The sequence below is a fragment of the Myxocyprinus asiaticus genome, chromosome 37 (assembly GCF_019703515.2).
Source record: "Myxocyprinus asiaticus isolate MX2 ecotype Aquarium Trade chromosome 37, UBuf_Myxa_2, whole genome shotgun sequence".
In the NCBI taxonomy this organism is placed as follows: domain Eukaryota; kingdom Metazoa; phylum Chordata; class Actinopteri; order Cypriniformes; family Catostomidae; genus Myxocyprinus; species Myxocyprinus asiaticus.
The window spans coordinates 18841741-18857567 of NC_059380.1; the positions used below are offsets into that span (position 1 = coordinate 18841741).

Sequence of the window (15827 nt, forward strand, 5' to 3'; positions counted from 1 at the left end):
TTGTGCAGACTTTTTACTGGAAGTAAGAACTGTAGCTGCAGAATTTTGGATGTATTGTAGGCGAAGATGTATTTCATGAAGTTAGTAAAGTTTAGAAAAGTTTATGAAGAGATAAGTTTGCTTCACGTTGTAGTAAGTGTTATGGAGGGGCGAATTTATGAGCTTGCCACGCAAGAAAACAGGAAGGGTGCACAATAAACATTGAAAAATTTAATTACTGTAGTTCAATAACTGGAGTCTTTGGATACTTGGAAATTATAAGGTAAAAATTAATTAAAATAAATTACGAGACGTTCAACATCTCTTCATAAATTTCAAGCATTTTAAAATATTTAATGTAGCTTTGTACTCTCAAAGACAACATTTGTGAGGCAAAACGTGCGTGAAAAACACTTTGGTGTGAAGTTGGAGCCGAGGTTGTGCTGACCTCATAGACACAGTGGCCATAGACCTCATAGATGTATTCGGCAGCACTGACACAAGTCACGTGATATCCCCTCAAAGTGTAGAAACATCAGTCACTTTCACACATTTATAGCTCTTCTGCCCTTTTCTCTCCATGATGAACAAGCTAGACTCACATGCTGATGCTCAAGTAAACGAACAACTTGCCCCTCTCATTCAGTCTGTCGGTACAAGTACCAGGTCATTCAGTTTGTTTATGAATGAGAAGTTTCACGAATGCCGCTTCTGTCTTTGCATGCGCCGCTGAAGCAAAGCACGCAATTGGTCGTAGCTGTAACCAATCAAGAGATCTGCCTCGGTTGGACCACGACTGCCAAGCACATGATTGGCTGCTACTGTAATCAATCATGAGGGTGTAAGCGCCCTTAACCGCTGATGTTGTTTCACAATGCATAGCCGCAGCAGTGAAAAAAACTATACAAATGTGTATTTGACTCCTGTTCCGAGTCAGATCTTTACCATGTTTTTGTGCTTGTAACGGAAACCATGCTAGCAACACAGACAAATGGTTATATTAATATTTTCCAGAACAAATCATTATTTTTCCAAGGCATTTAGGTATTTTTCAAATTTTCCATGACTTTTCCATGACTGGAAAAATGCATTGCAAAATTCCAGATTTTCCAGGACACGTAGGTAACCTGATGATGTTCAAAAAATAGAACTCAATGGCTTGAGTTGAGTGATTTCTGTTAATACAAGGACATCTGAACTCTACAACGTATTACATGAGATGTCGTTGTGACGAGGAGGAGGGTGGGCCAATTGGGCTAATCAGCCGAGGAGAGGGATAAGTGCAGCGGAACGCGGCAGTTCGGGAGAGAGCCACATGCAGCTGCCATGTGTGTTTTTGTATTGTGTGTCTTTTTGTTTGCATTAAACATTATTTTGACTGTTCAGCCGGTTCCCGCCGCCTCCTTTCCCACGTCAACCTTGTTACAGGGATATGCTGTCGTGGAGTCCTCGCCACTGCCATCAACACAAAGGAGCAGCCGCTGCCAGGAGTGGAGGAGTTCCCTACTGGCCGCCAAGACGCGGAGGGGCGTTCCATCCGCCAGGGGTCGGAGGACTGGCTCCGGTCCACCCGGGAGGAGCAGATGTCATCCGCCAGAGGGTGGAGGAGTGATTGAGGACCAGGCGACGGTGTGTCTGGGAACCGGCGAGCAAGTTTTTTTTCTCTCTCTACTCTCACTGTCGCTCCGCCTTGCCTTTTCCTTCTCCTCTTTTTTGTTTTTGTTTGCTAAGCTATACATGTTTCCGACAGTCTATTTTCACCTGGCACATCGACTTGTCCACTCACAGCCTCCTCATGAGGCTTTTTTTTCTATTTATATCTATAAACATTCACAGAAATGATCTATAGCTCAGGACATTTAGCAAAAGCAAGTATATTCTTCCCAAAGTTGTATTTTACTACATAAAAACTTAATTTTGTTTGATTGGTTGTGAATAAAATCACCTCTGATTGGTCAATGACAAGCGGCTCCCGATCAAATATTTTTTAGTCGTCCATGGTTACTGCGTACCATGCTTGTTGTTGGCCTGAATTTCTGTGTGCATCTCATCAAACATATAAAACAGGTGCAAGTGCCTCATCAACTGTAAACATGAGCTTTTTTCAAGCAAGATATCACCATCAGCCTGTGTTTACATTATATATGATTAAACCTGGATTATTTCACGTGCATGCTGTTTAATTTTCAAACGAACATTTTCAGTGATTGAAACTTTGGTGCATTCCTGATTCTCTCACCTGGTTCCTCTCTGTATTGCATGGCTGCGTTTTTCTGCCAGCTCTTTCTGTCGCAGTAACTCCAGGTCCAGCATGTCTTTCTGTTTCTCCAGTGCTGAACGCATCTGTCCGGCACTGACCAACAGCTCAGCGGTCTACAAGAGACACAACACCTCATTAGATACACAAGATCAAAAGACTCCCAGAAGCCATGTTTCCATAATACTACATACTGTAGTACTCTTAATGTGTCTTTACACAGCCGAGTTAAACTTTGTTGTCATGGTACAGCATATAATTCATAATTTAGTTTCATATTCATATATATTTGAGCAGCATTAAAAAGTCTGTAAATACACCTAAATGCCACTTCAGCTTCTGTGCCACCTCTGCAGTGCAAAGATGGCTTAAGATCGTTGTTTTATTGGAGTGACTAAAGGCCCAGATATAGATAGTCTCAAGAGCCCATTCACTCGAAAAGCTATCTGAATAGATTTGATTCCCTTTGTAGACCAATTAAACAAACGAAACAATTGCATGACATGTTCTTATAAAATGTCTCTACGTGAAGCATCGTACAGATGTAGGTAAATCTGCACCAGCTCGCAAATAATTCTACACACCGGTATGTTCACGTTGACTGATTTTGACTGACTGAAGAACATAAGCAGAATTAGCTGTCAGCCTCAAGGTAGGTGGAGCTCTAGGTCACACCTACCGATGACGTGGACCAATAACAGTAAGAAGGTGTTTAGCAGCCGGTCAGAAGTATTCCTAAATGTTTGCCCCAGCAAGCTGTTACGAACCACCGAAACCAACTCAAAAACACCTTTTTGGACAGATTTAGTTGTAAATGACATCACACCCGTTTGTTCTTCGATTCTGTATCAAGTACAGGTGCTGGTCATATAATTAGAATATCATCAAAAAGTTGATTTATTTCACTAATTCCATTCAAAAAGTGAAACTTGTATATTATATTCATTCATTACACACTGACTGATATATTTCAAATGTTTATTTCTTTTAATTTTGATGATTATAACTGACAACTAAGGAAAATCCCAAATTCAGTATCTCAGAAAATTAGAATACTGTGAAAAGGTTCAATATTGAAGACACCTGGTGCCACACTCTAATCAGCTAATTAACTCAAAACACCTGCAAAGGCCTTTAAATGGTCTCTCAGTCTAGTTCTGCACGCTACACAATCATGGGGAAGACTGCTGACTTGACAGTTGTCCAAAAGACGACCATTGACACGTTGCACAAGGAGGGCAAGACACAAAAGGTCATTGCAAAAGAGGCTGGCTGTTCACAGAGCTCTGTGTCCAAGCACATTAATAGAGAGGCGAAGGGAAGGAAAAGATGTGGTAGAAAAAAAGTGTACAAGCAATAGGGATAACCGCACCCTGGAGAGGATTGTGAAACAAAACCCATTCAAAAATGTGGGGGAGAACCACTACGCACAGACGTATGCAAGACATGGGTTTCAGCTGTCGCATTCCTTGTGTCAAGCCACTCTTGAACAACAGACAGCGTCTGAAGCGTCTCGCCTGGGCTAAAGACAAAAAGGACTGGACTGCTGCTGAGTGGTCCAAAGTTATGTTCTCTGATGAAAGTAAATTTTGCATTTCCTTTGGAAATCAGGGTCGCAGAGTCTGGAGGAAGAGAGGAGAGGCACACAATCCACGTTGCTTGAGGTCCAGTGTAAAGTTTCCACAGTCAGTGATGGTTTGGGGTGCCATGTCATCTGCTGGTGTTGGTCCACTGTGTTTTCTGAGGTCCAAGGTCAACGCAGCTGTATACCAGGAAGTTTTAGAGCACTTCATGCTTCCTGCTGCTGACCAACTTTATGGAGATGCAGATTCCATTTTCCAACAGGACATGGCACCTGCACACAGTGCCAAAGCAACCAGTATCTGGTTTAAGGACCATGGTATCCCTGTTCTTAATTGGCCAGCAAACTCGCCTGACCTTAACCCCATAGAAAATCTATGGGGTATTGTGAAGAGGAAGATACGATATGCCAGACCCAACAATGCAGAAGAGCTGAAGGCAACTATCAGAGCAACCTGGGCTCTCATAACACCTGAGCAGTGCCACAGACTGATCGACTCCATGCCACGCCGCATTGCTGCAGTAATTCAGGCAAAAGGAGCCCCAACTAAGTATTGAGTGCTGTACATGCTCATACTTTTCATGTTCATACTTTTCAGTTGGCCAAGATTTCTAAAAATCCTTTCTTTGTATTGGTCTTAAGTAATATTCTAATTTTCTGAGATACTGAATTTGGAATTTTCATTAGTTGTCAGTTGTAATCATCAAAATTAAAAGAAATAAACATTTGAAATATATCAGTCTGTGTGTAATGAATGAATATAATATACAAGTTTCACTTTTTGAATGGAATTAGTGAAATAAATAAACTTTTTGATGATATTCTAATTATATGACCAGCACCTGTATATCGAGGCCTTAAGGCTACATCCACACTTATCTGTTTTTGTTTGAAAACTCAGTTACGTTTATTAACGTCATCGGTTCCTAAAGTATAAGGTAATGGAGAGCGTTTTCCAAGTCTCCATTTTCGGTGGATGAAAACGCCATTCCAATGTGGATGAAAGGTGTAAATGAAGCAAACTCAATGCCTTTTTAAACGAAAACGGATTCATGTGGATGTGGCCTAAATGAATAGTTTATTCAAAACTAAATTCTGTTATCTTTAATTCACCCTCATTTCATCCCAAACCTATACAAGAAGAAAGACCAGGCCAAAATTCACCATATAATGTCACTGAATGTGGACGGGGCTGTCAAAAAGATAACAACTGAATAACTTCAATTTCAGTCTGTTGCTCAAACGAAGCTACTGTATGGATTCAGAAGGCTTGGAATACAATGCACAAATCGTACGGACTACTTTTATGTTTTTTTTTGGTTTTTGAGTTTGACAGACCCAGTACAACATTCCCATCAATAAGGAAAAAAGCAGTCATAATAAGCTTCAAAAATTCTCCTTTTCTACAGAAGCGAGAAAGTCATTACTGGTTCATAACAAAATGAATGTAGGTAAAGGACGACAGAACTTTCACTTGATCTCCCAGATGTGTGCTTATAATATTTAATGATAATGAGGTCACCTGATCTCTGAACATGAGTGAGATGATTTCCAGGATGTGGAAGCTCCACTGCTGTTCACTCTGAGCACATGCCAGGAACTTGAGCAAATCATCCAGTCCACTCATGTGAATGGCCCACAGCAGTTTATCATGAACACTAGCATCATCATCCACATGCTGCACAAAAACACAAGACAGAAAATAACACTGAACACTGCCACATTCTCTTTATATACAAGCAGCTCCAGAATGAATGATGCTTTCATTGCATCTATCATGTAAACCTCAATAACAATTCGGCATTTGGCAGATTAATTTACACAAATCAGTTCCAATATGTTTGTTTCAAGGAATCAATTCAAAACAAAAAGTTGGTTTATCTTTCAACCTGCTTTGTAATGCAATACAACAGTAATAATACTGTATACTGTGATAAAATCTTCAGCAATTTTTGTGATATGGTAATATGATATCGGCACATGCCTACTGTGGCTATCAATAAAAACCAACAAAATAAACCATCCACAAAAATATAAATAAATAATACAAATATATGTTGATATAATGTTTAATATTATTCTTAGCAGTATTTAAGAATACATTTGCACGTGATAACTGTAAATCTGATAAGTATGGAACCACTGTGTTTTATATAAGAAACGTTTAAAATTGACATTTATATTTTCGACATAATTCGATATCATTTGTATTTCTATTCTGACTTGCATGTAAATGAATATCTTGGTTATGTGTTGCAGTTTAAAACAGTATATTTCAGTGAGTATGTTAAAGTCTATAAACACTTACCTTTTCCTCATACGGGTCAGCAGGAACATGCAACACATTTCTGACGAGCAGCAAAATTCTCTCGATTAGTAAATTATCTTCTTCGTTTCTTTGCTCCCAGTCCTCACAGAAAAACATCAGGAATTATGAAAAACATCCTCAATCTTATGTACAGTATATATGATGATAGATTTGATTCTCACCAGCTGCAGAAGGCTGTAGAGTGTTTCACTTAGTACTGTAAACACCTTCTCATCAGCAAATGCCTGCAAACACAGCAGATCATTTCAATAACTTTGATCAATAAAAACCAGCTGATGTCTTCAGACTGACTCTCCTTTGTTTTACCTCTTTGTAAGCTTGAAGATATGAAGTCACTTGCAGGAAGTGATGTCGGAAGGCCGGATCATCAGGCACTTTTTCAAAGCAAAGCAGCGCTGGCTGAGTCAAGTTCACCATCAGCCTGAGGATAATTTTACACTGTTACAGCTCTTATTTTACTTGACACGCATGTGCAAATCTACATTTAATCAAATAGTCAGTGGGTTGCCTGAACGACTGTGGACTAGAGGTCGACCTATATATCTGCTTTACCACTTAATCTGACCTACAGATTTCTTCTTGGCAGATCCATCAGGTACGTTCATGGTTTTTATACGGATATTGTTTCTCACCACAAGCGAACCTCTCCAGAGTTCATTTGCAATCGGACCGATTGCTTTGGTGCATATCAGAGTGCAATTGCTGTGTTCATATATCCCTATACGAACCGAACCAAGGGAGAAAACGCATCAGGCTCCGAGACAAATGCTCCAAACGAGCCAGGTGTGCAATTCATGGAGTAAAATACCTTGTGAAAGTGCGAGATTGTGAAAGTGAGAAAGTGTATTTATCCCCTCGGGGATTGCCGTAGAATGTCTACGTCCATGTGCAGCTTTCAGTGAGTAAAGAAACGATGTTCAATAAAAACAGACTGTTGTGTGTCAGCTTTCTGATGTCATTTTTAGTGTAGGGGGGGAAAAAGCAGGAAAAATGCTTGGTGACAGAATCACCATCGATTAGAATTAGCGTTTGTAATATGTAGCTGAGTTAGATGAAAACGTTCAGATCAGCTTGACATCGTCAGTTCTTCAGAAAAAGCTCACTGGTCACTTGACGAGAACACAAGACCCCGCCTCGGCGACAGAACTATTTTTTCTAACAGTTTTGATGTGCTTTTCCATTGCTGGAACCACCGACTCAGCATGGAGTCCCAACAGTCAAGTGACTAACCACCTCCCGCTGAGAGACGCTAATGCACACTTCGTCTCCCTCCACCTGGTCGGTGATTAAGTTAATGAAGCTCACACTTGAAAATCACTGGAAAAATCGGCTAGTGTGGCGCCAGCTTTAATGGGACACGTTGACTAGTCAGTTGTTGGACAACTAGTTGATTAGTCGACCATCGAGACCAATCCATATTCATTCAACAAAACAGTGGATATATTCTTTTGATTTAATAGATAAATCATTACAAATATTAAGTTCAGACCTAATACAGGCATCAAAGAGTGGTTTGTCCTGTGTGTGTTGGGTGATGATGGGTAAGAGGTCATTCTGAAGGATCTGTCCTGCTCCCAGCTGCTGTCTGATGTCTCGCGTGTCATCCTCATGTCTCAGATAACGAATCAGATCCTTCACACTTTCTGAACACATGAATCACAGGACAAACAACAAACAATGCATACTATGAAAAAGACACTCACTGCAGCACACTAAAAACACAAAGCTTTTCCAGAACTTCCTGCAGTAAAGCACATTTTGTTCCATGCATTTTTTAAGGGTATGTAAAGGTGTGAGCGTTACCAAGGCAGTCTGGTTCTTTGTGGTAGGTGTTTCCCTCCAGATAACCGAGTGCACTACAGGTGGCCAATAACTCACAGTTCATCATGAACAAGTCCATACAGCAGTCCTGAGAAATAAGGCTCTAAATCTGCAGAGAAAGTCAATCACACACTGAGTTATTAAAAATTGCATTTATATATATATATATATATATATATATATATATATATATATATATATATATATATATATACACACACACACACACACACATCACAGCACTGTGGAAATTAAATTGTTTGGTCCTGAAGTCTGATTTGACAGCTTTGAATTCTCTACACGGTCTTTCTTCACAACACAAAGAAAACAATGAACTTCAGGCCGCTATCATGGAATCTCAGTCAGACAATTTTCTTTCATGGAAACCCATCAGTCGCAATTCAAGTCACTGTCTATCTATTGACACTTGTCAACAGAGAGGAGCAAGATGTAGTGACAATTCCAGAGGGTCACACATGATTTATCAGCCATCTATGTGAACCTCACATATAAAAAGGAGACACAATATACTCAAACTACCTTTTGGGGCACGGCTCTGCTGCTGACCCAGTGCTTCATCTGTCACCTAGTTTGTTTGCTAGTTTGTCTGTTCCTTTGTTTTATTTAATTTTTTGCCCTCATTTAAATTAAAAATTCAATATGAAAACGAGACGTATTATCTAGTTGGCTGCATATCTAGCAATATTCCTAACAGCAGCTGGTTCTTTTTTTTTTTTTTACGGATTTACACAATTCACATGGGTTATTTTTTATTTGCAGATTAATGCGGAAAAATCACAACCCTGATCAATCTTAGGATTTAAGAATCAATATCAAAATCCTTCCACTGGAAAATCTATATTTTTACTGATTTTCTTTCAAGTAACTTGGAGTACATTATAAATACTATAGTAAATTATGTTAATGATGATTGTTATTTAATACCACCACAGTATATTAAAGGTATAGTTCACCCAAAAATGAAAACTCTCTCATCATTTACTCACCCTCATGGCATCCCAGATGTGCATGACTTTCTTTCTTCTGCAGAACACAAATGAAGATTTTTAAAAGAATATTTCAGCTCTGTAGGTCCATACAACACAAGTGAACGGTGACCAGGACTCAAAAGGTCCCAAAAGGACAAAGGCAGCATATAAGTAATTCATATGACTCCAGTGGTTAAATCCATATTTTCTGAAGCGACATAAGTGTGGGTGAGAAACAGATCAATATTTAAGTACTTTTTTTTTTTTTTACTATAAATCTCCACCTTTGACCAGCCCCAACCAGTAGGTAGCTGAATGTGAAAGTTACTTTCACACCAGAATGTGGAAGGGAAAGTGAAAATGTGGATTTACTGACAAATGGGCTGTACCGCAGTTTAAAGTGTTTTTGGATAGTTCCGCGGACAAAACATTGATAAAATATCTGTCCAAGAACATTCAGTATACAAAGAACTCCAGACAACATGAGTTGTGGAAAATCAGATGTGATCTAGGAGCTTTTTACCTCGCTTTCATTCCCATTAAAAATCAAAGATGGCGCTAGCGTGAATAAGGTCTATTAGTTTCCGCCAAAACGCATAGTTACAATATTAGCCTACTGTAGTAAAACCATGGTTAATTTATTGCGCGGGACCGTGAACCTATTTCAGAATAAATCCCCTCCATGTTCTCTAAGTAAGTGCATAGTTAAATACTGCAATTACATTCGGGCATTTTAAAGTATCACTAAGAGTCCAAAGAGTTTGGGCCACTGTAAACTTCATTCCACTCTAGAGTCTCACGTGCATGTTTTTGCAGATGCTGCCACATTAAACTCTCGAACATACTATAAAACACACTATTATGCAAAGATCTATCAACACACATCAACCCAAGCTTTAACAAACTGTTGATATCAATATGAACAGTCTCTCAGAGTGAGTGTAACATATAAGCTTCATGATGAATAACAATCAATAAAAGTGCATCACGACGCTATGTATTTAATGACTATATTATATCATGATAAATAACAATATTACATACCAGATTTTATCAAATCTTGATATGATCGCCAATATTAATGTCTGTCGCCCCGCTCTCAGAGAGAACTCTACTATGAATCCAACCTCTCGCATAAAACTAATTAATGTATTTAATTACTGTCATTATTAATGACATCAACAAAAAATCATAAGCACGAAAATACATTCCGCGGGCATTGTGCAGCGCGCGCTCTTCAGACGGGAAATGACTTCTTCTTAATTTTCTATGGCGATTGGCATACAACGAAAGGTGCATTACCGCCACCTGCTGGTTGGGAGTGTGGGTCCGAATCACATTACGCCATCCTTAGTACAAATGCACTGTATCGCCCCTGACTGACCTATATTCTTTTATTTAACTCTGTCGCTTTCAGATATAGCATAAAAAATGTAAAACATTCATCCAATGAATTTATTCCTAGAATGCCTGTCAACTCAAAAATTATCTTAATTTTCTTAGGGTTAGAAATCGATATATTTCTTTCATTACTATACCTTGGACAGATCATCGTAACATGCTCTACTGTTTCTTCCTGATTACAAACTTCACATTTCCATGAATCATGTTTCCCTATTCTATACAAAGTACTATTAAATGCTGTATGACCGAATCTAAGTCTATAGATTATTGTTTATTCTCTTCTATTTCGCCCTGTTACTCTACCTTTACCAACATTCCTTTGAATGTTATAAAACCACCTTCCTGTTCGATCCTCCTCCCATTGTTTTTGCCACCTACTCCTCATATGTTGTTTAATTAAACTCTTCATTTCAGTCTTACTATATTTTACATTGATGTTTATATCTCTTTTCTTTGTGGCTTCTTTTGCACTCTCATCTGCCATCTCATTTCCTTTTACCCCTACATGAGCTGGTACCCAACAAAAAGTTACAATTAATCCCATTATCTATTGTTTGAAGTATCTCAATCAAAACATCTGCTCTACTTTAAGTATGACATGTTTTAATGTTATTAATGGTGAACTTGAGTCCGAACATATAAGGGTCCATAACCTACTGTAAAGCCATTAAGACTGCTACCATTTCTCCAGTGTACACTGAAAGATTATCTGAGATTCTTTTATTAATCTGAATATTGAAATCCAGAACCGTGAATGCCACACCTAAATTGTTTCCTATTTTTTCAATGCATCTGAATATATATGGGCATAACTATAATAACAGACCTTTTTCACAGACTGCAATTATTATTTTTTTTTATTATTTATTATTTTATTTTTTTTGTATTATACATTTTTTAAATATTGAGTGTACATTTATAACTTTATGCTTTGTGTTATATTACCCTGGACTTAGTTTAAAAAAATTAATTATCACAGCTGTGAGGGGGTTTCTATTACAGCTGCTGAGAGAGTGACAGTAAATTTGGCATCTTCTCCCATCTGACTTTCTTAATCCACCTCTCTCTATTTTTTTCCTTTTCTGGAAAGTCAAACGTAATAGTGGATTTTTTCTTTTGGTCTTGGAGCAAATGAGTAAGTAAAAATAATATTTGCTGTGATCTTCCATTCACTCACACTCACCACTGTCGAAGTTTACCCTGCAAACGTTTACATCCGCGTTCCAAAACCTGGAGTGTGAAAAAGGTCTATTATCCTGCATGTACTTATATGTTATTTGGGCATTTAGTTTAGACCCCTGATCCTTGTTTTCCTTATCTAACAGTGTCATATCTACAGTAGGGTGTGGTAACAACCATTGAGGAATTATTGGCCATGGAACTGTTGGACTAATGGGAGTCTTATTTATTTCCATTTCTTCTGTTATCTTTTCATTTCCAGCTTTATTTTTCCCAACATTGTTTTATAGTGACACTCGCTGAGTGTTCTTGATTATGACCTTGTATTTTGACCCAGTAATTTAATGACAGTTGTATTCTTCTGAGTTCTAAAGGCATTTTTCCCATTTCAGTCTGTAATGCTGTGATTGGTGTTGATCTAATAGCTCCTGTATATCCTTAATACCTGAAATTGAATTTTGTCTAATTCTTTCAGCATACTATTGGCTGCAGATTGAAACACTATACACCCATAATCCAAAACTGATTGTATTAGTCCAATGTAAATATTTTTCAAGCCGACCTCTCAGCCACCCAATCTTTTCCCACCAAACATCTAATTAAATTCAGTACTTTTTTTTGCACTTATCAATAATCTTCCTAATATGTATTTTAAATGTGAGTTTTTCGTCAAACCATTTCCCCAAAAATTTAAAGCATGAAACACTTTCCACCTCTTGACCATTTAATTTTAAAAAAATACTGTTTTTGTTTTAAATCTAAACCCCCATTGATACGGCAATTTTTCTAATTTTGTAATTGCTTCTTGTATTTTCTTAACAATATATTCTACATTCTTTCCTCATTTCCAAATCGCTCCATCGTCTGTAAAAAGAGAGAACCCTATTCCTTCTTTAATATTTAAAAACACATAATTAATCATAATAGAAAATAATAAAGGACTGATTATACTTCTCTGTGGTGTTCCATTTTCTACAATCAAATTCCTTGAGTAATTCTGCCCAATATTAACTTGAATAGATCTACCAAATAAAAAAACTTTAATCCGTCTAATAATTTTTCCTTTAACTCCTGCTTTTCATAGTTTAATTATCAATCCCTCTTTCCACATCATGTTTACCTCAAAATGCCTTGTTGTTCCAAACCACAAAAAATTCTTCTGTGGGAGGAACTCAAAAGGAGACGTCAGGAATTATGATAGGGACTGACAGCCTCGCTTTCATTTCAGCCTCATTAGCAGCATCTACATTTTACAATGTATTCTCATATTCCACAGAAGAAACTAAATGGTACAGGTTTTAAAAAAACACATGAGGGTGAGTAAATGACAGAATTTTCATTTTTAAGTAAGTCAACCCAAAGACAATGTTACAGTTGATTTATTTATGCATTTCACTTTCATTTCAAGACATGACATTGTAACTTAAAAGAAATCTGACATAATAGAAAAATAAAGAATCTCATATTACACATTTTAAAAGGTGTCTTTTATTGGAGCTGGAACCACTGGGTTTTGGAGCAGGTGAGTCAAGTGCTCAAAGTTGATGGGCAGTACACAGGGGAAACACCTGAAAAAGATGGCAATAACCAATGAGTCAATTATCACTGTCAGAACACGATGCTGTATTTTATGAAAAGAACCTGTAATAGTACATCCTAAAACATTCACACAAAATTGCTATGGTTTGTGCTCCTAAGATCATCTAATATGATTCATGTTTCATAAAGGCACTATCTGTACTACTGATCTTTTGTAGTGTCCAGTAGTGTGTCTGTTTGAATCCGCCATGTAACATTAAGAGTAAAGGTTTTAACGACACATTTCAATCAAGACACTTGATTAAAATAAACTAGCAGACTCATACAGTCAGCCATGTTATCTATAAAGCTAATGATCAGGACACTCTACAAATGGGCAATTTTCAGCTGTCAACATTTAACAAGACACTGCACATGATTATAACAGAGGAAATGATACAAACCTTAAGTCACAGTATTCCTCTGATTGTGTCCGTTTCATTAAAAGTTTGCAGCCTTGGAATTTATCTGTATGTGCTTGATTCCATGCTCATGAGAGCTGTGACTCTGGTCCCGTCCTGATAGTAAAATAAAGCATGATTGGTTAAAGATAAAACATGCTACGATTGGTCCGAGTAATATGGCCGTTATCTAATTGGCTTGAGTAGACGATGGGTGTGAGATTTGTAAATCTCATTCTTTTTATTTGTGAATTCATTTAATTTTTGTGAAACTCCTTACATTTATTTGTGGATCTCCTTCAATTTATTTGTGAACCAACTTTCTATTTGAGAATCATTTTCCATTTGTATGTTAATATGAAACAATTCTATCTCCATAGGAAAGCACTGTTTCCTTTTGCAAAATGAAAGAAGCCTATTTCTGTTTTATTCCAGAAATTCATGCCCGCAAAGAAGATGTGCCTTTTTGGAAAAATCAGTGGGTCTGACGTTTGGTTTTCTTTTGGTGCTTCAAGTAGAACAGAAAGTGTCGCTGTTTTAAGGGATACGTTTTCTGGTCAGATATTAAGTAAAAAAAAAAAACAGATACTCAAGGTCGTTGGATCGTTCTTCTTGAGATAAATCAAGTTAAATTAATCCTCAAATATATATGCCACCAACAATAAAAGAACCAATGGGAGACTTTTTCAAGACGTTGAAGGCAATATCAATCAATTACATTCTAAATTTCCATCTGCTAAAGTAATTTGGGGTGGTGACTTCACAGTTTAAGATGAAAAATGTGATAGAACTAAGCAATGTATGTTTACGATTGAACATTCTAGACATTTGGAGATATAAAACCCCACAATTATTTATGTATACATGGAGCAATGGGAACAAATCTCTGCACTCACATATTTATTTCTGGCTTATTTCAGAAGATATGAAAGATAAAGTTGAATCTGTCATTACAGAACCACCAATTGCAACTGACCACAATGGCATAATAATTAAGATTAATAATTCAAGTAGTCAATTGAGTAGGTTCAACAGAGGTTACTGGAAATTTAATAGCAATTTAATGAACTGTAATGAATTTATAAAAAAAAAAAAAAAAAACTGAGAATATCATTGATAAATACTAGCAACAGGCATCTAGTATGTAGAGGAATTATAGCAATTATTGGGAGCAAATTAAATTTTAAATAAGGAAAACTCTTCTATGGAAAACTCATTTCAAAAAAGAAAAAAGAGAATGAAAACAAGATATTTCAAACAATGATTTACTTAAGTTAACAACTTTACAAAACCAGCTAGATACAATTTATTAAGAGAAAGCTAGAGGCGCCTTTGTTAGGTCAAGGTGGAAATGGATTAAAGCAGGTGAATAAAATACCAAATATTTTTTCACCTTAGAAAAAAGAAATAGAGAAATAGCTTTGGTGAACAAACTAATAATAAACAATGCTCATAATGGGAACCCCAAAGATGCATCTAACTTTGTAGCTCAGAATTATTGTAAATTGTATAGCTCAGTTAACCAATATCCAAATACAGATAACTTCCTTAAGAGTCTGTAAGAAAATATCAATAAGATAACCACAGATTTCCAAAGTTCATGTGATAAAGACAGGGGAGTTGTATACATTTTTTTTGCAATAACCTTGTACCCTTTTTACTTTTAGGAGAACTCCCTGCCTCATTGAAACAAGGAATAATTACACTTATACCAAAACCTAACAAAGATAAGTTATATATTGGGAATTGGAGACCAATCAATTTAATAAACAATGTTGGTAAGATTTACGCACTACTATTTGCAAAAAGATTTAAAAAGGGTTTAGATATAATAATTGTTGAAGAACAATCAGGCTTTATGAAGGGTCGTTACACTGGTAATAAGCCGGATGCGGCAGCTACGTGTGGCTCTCTCTCTCTCCCAAACTGCCGCATCCGGCTGTCCTTATCCCTCTCCTCGGCTGATTAGCCCGATTGGGGGCCGGGCGTGCGTAGTCACGGCCCGGCCCCACCCACTTCCTCGTCACAGTATGATAATGGGATACTCACCATTTGTCAGTTGCTTAATGAACAAGGCCTATTATTATCATATTCAGAATTCCTCAAAAAGTTCAAGATTCCTGCAAAACCAAAAGAGTATGCCATCATCTTTGATGCAATCCCAAGTAAAGTTGTATCACTGTTACGGAATTCTGGATATTCAACTTTTAATGTAGACCAACAACTCAATACATGTAGTGATACAATCTTTGTTGGTGATATCAATGTTGTTAAAGACAAACGCAGTAATACATTTACTGGGAAGGTG

General features: G+C 37.3%; 1 protein-coding gene across 1 annotated transcript in view; it reads right to left on the reverse strand.

The window, feature by feature from the left end:
- Nucleotides 1–10210, reverse strand: part of timeless (timeless circadian clock) — a 62579-nt gene extending 52369 nt beyond the window's left edge. Inside the window, exons 1-9 of the mRNA XM_051676438.1 lie at nucleotides 10002–10210; nucleotides 8976–9012; nucleotides 7951–8077; nucleotides 7637–7790; nucleotides 6454–6568; nucleotides 6309–6371; nucleotides 6127–6228; nucleotides 5341–5496; nucleotides 2219–2352 (exon numbers count right to left, since the gene is read on the reverse strand). Of these exons, the coding sequence (XP_051532398.1) occupies nucleotides 2219–2352; nucleotides 5341–5496; nucleotides 6127–6228; nucleotides 6309–6371; nucleotides 6454–6568; nucleotides 7637–7790; nucleotides 7951–8047 (821 nt within the window). The 5' untranslated portion in view covers nucleotides 8048–8077; nucleotides 8976–9012; nucleotides 10002–10210. The remainder of the gene's footprint in view (nucleotides 1–2218; nucleotides 2353–5340; nucleotides 5497–6126; nucleotides 6229–6308; nucleotides 6372–6453; nucleotides 6569–7636; nucleotides 7791–7950; nucleotides 8078–8975; nucleotides 9013–10001) is intronic.
- Between the last annotated feature and the right edge of the window lie 5617 nt (nucleotides 10211–15827).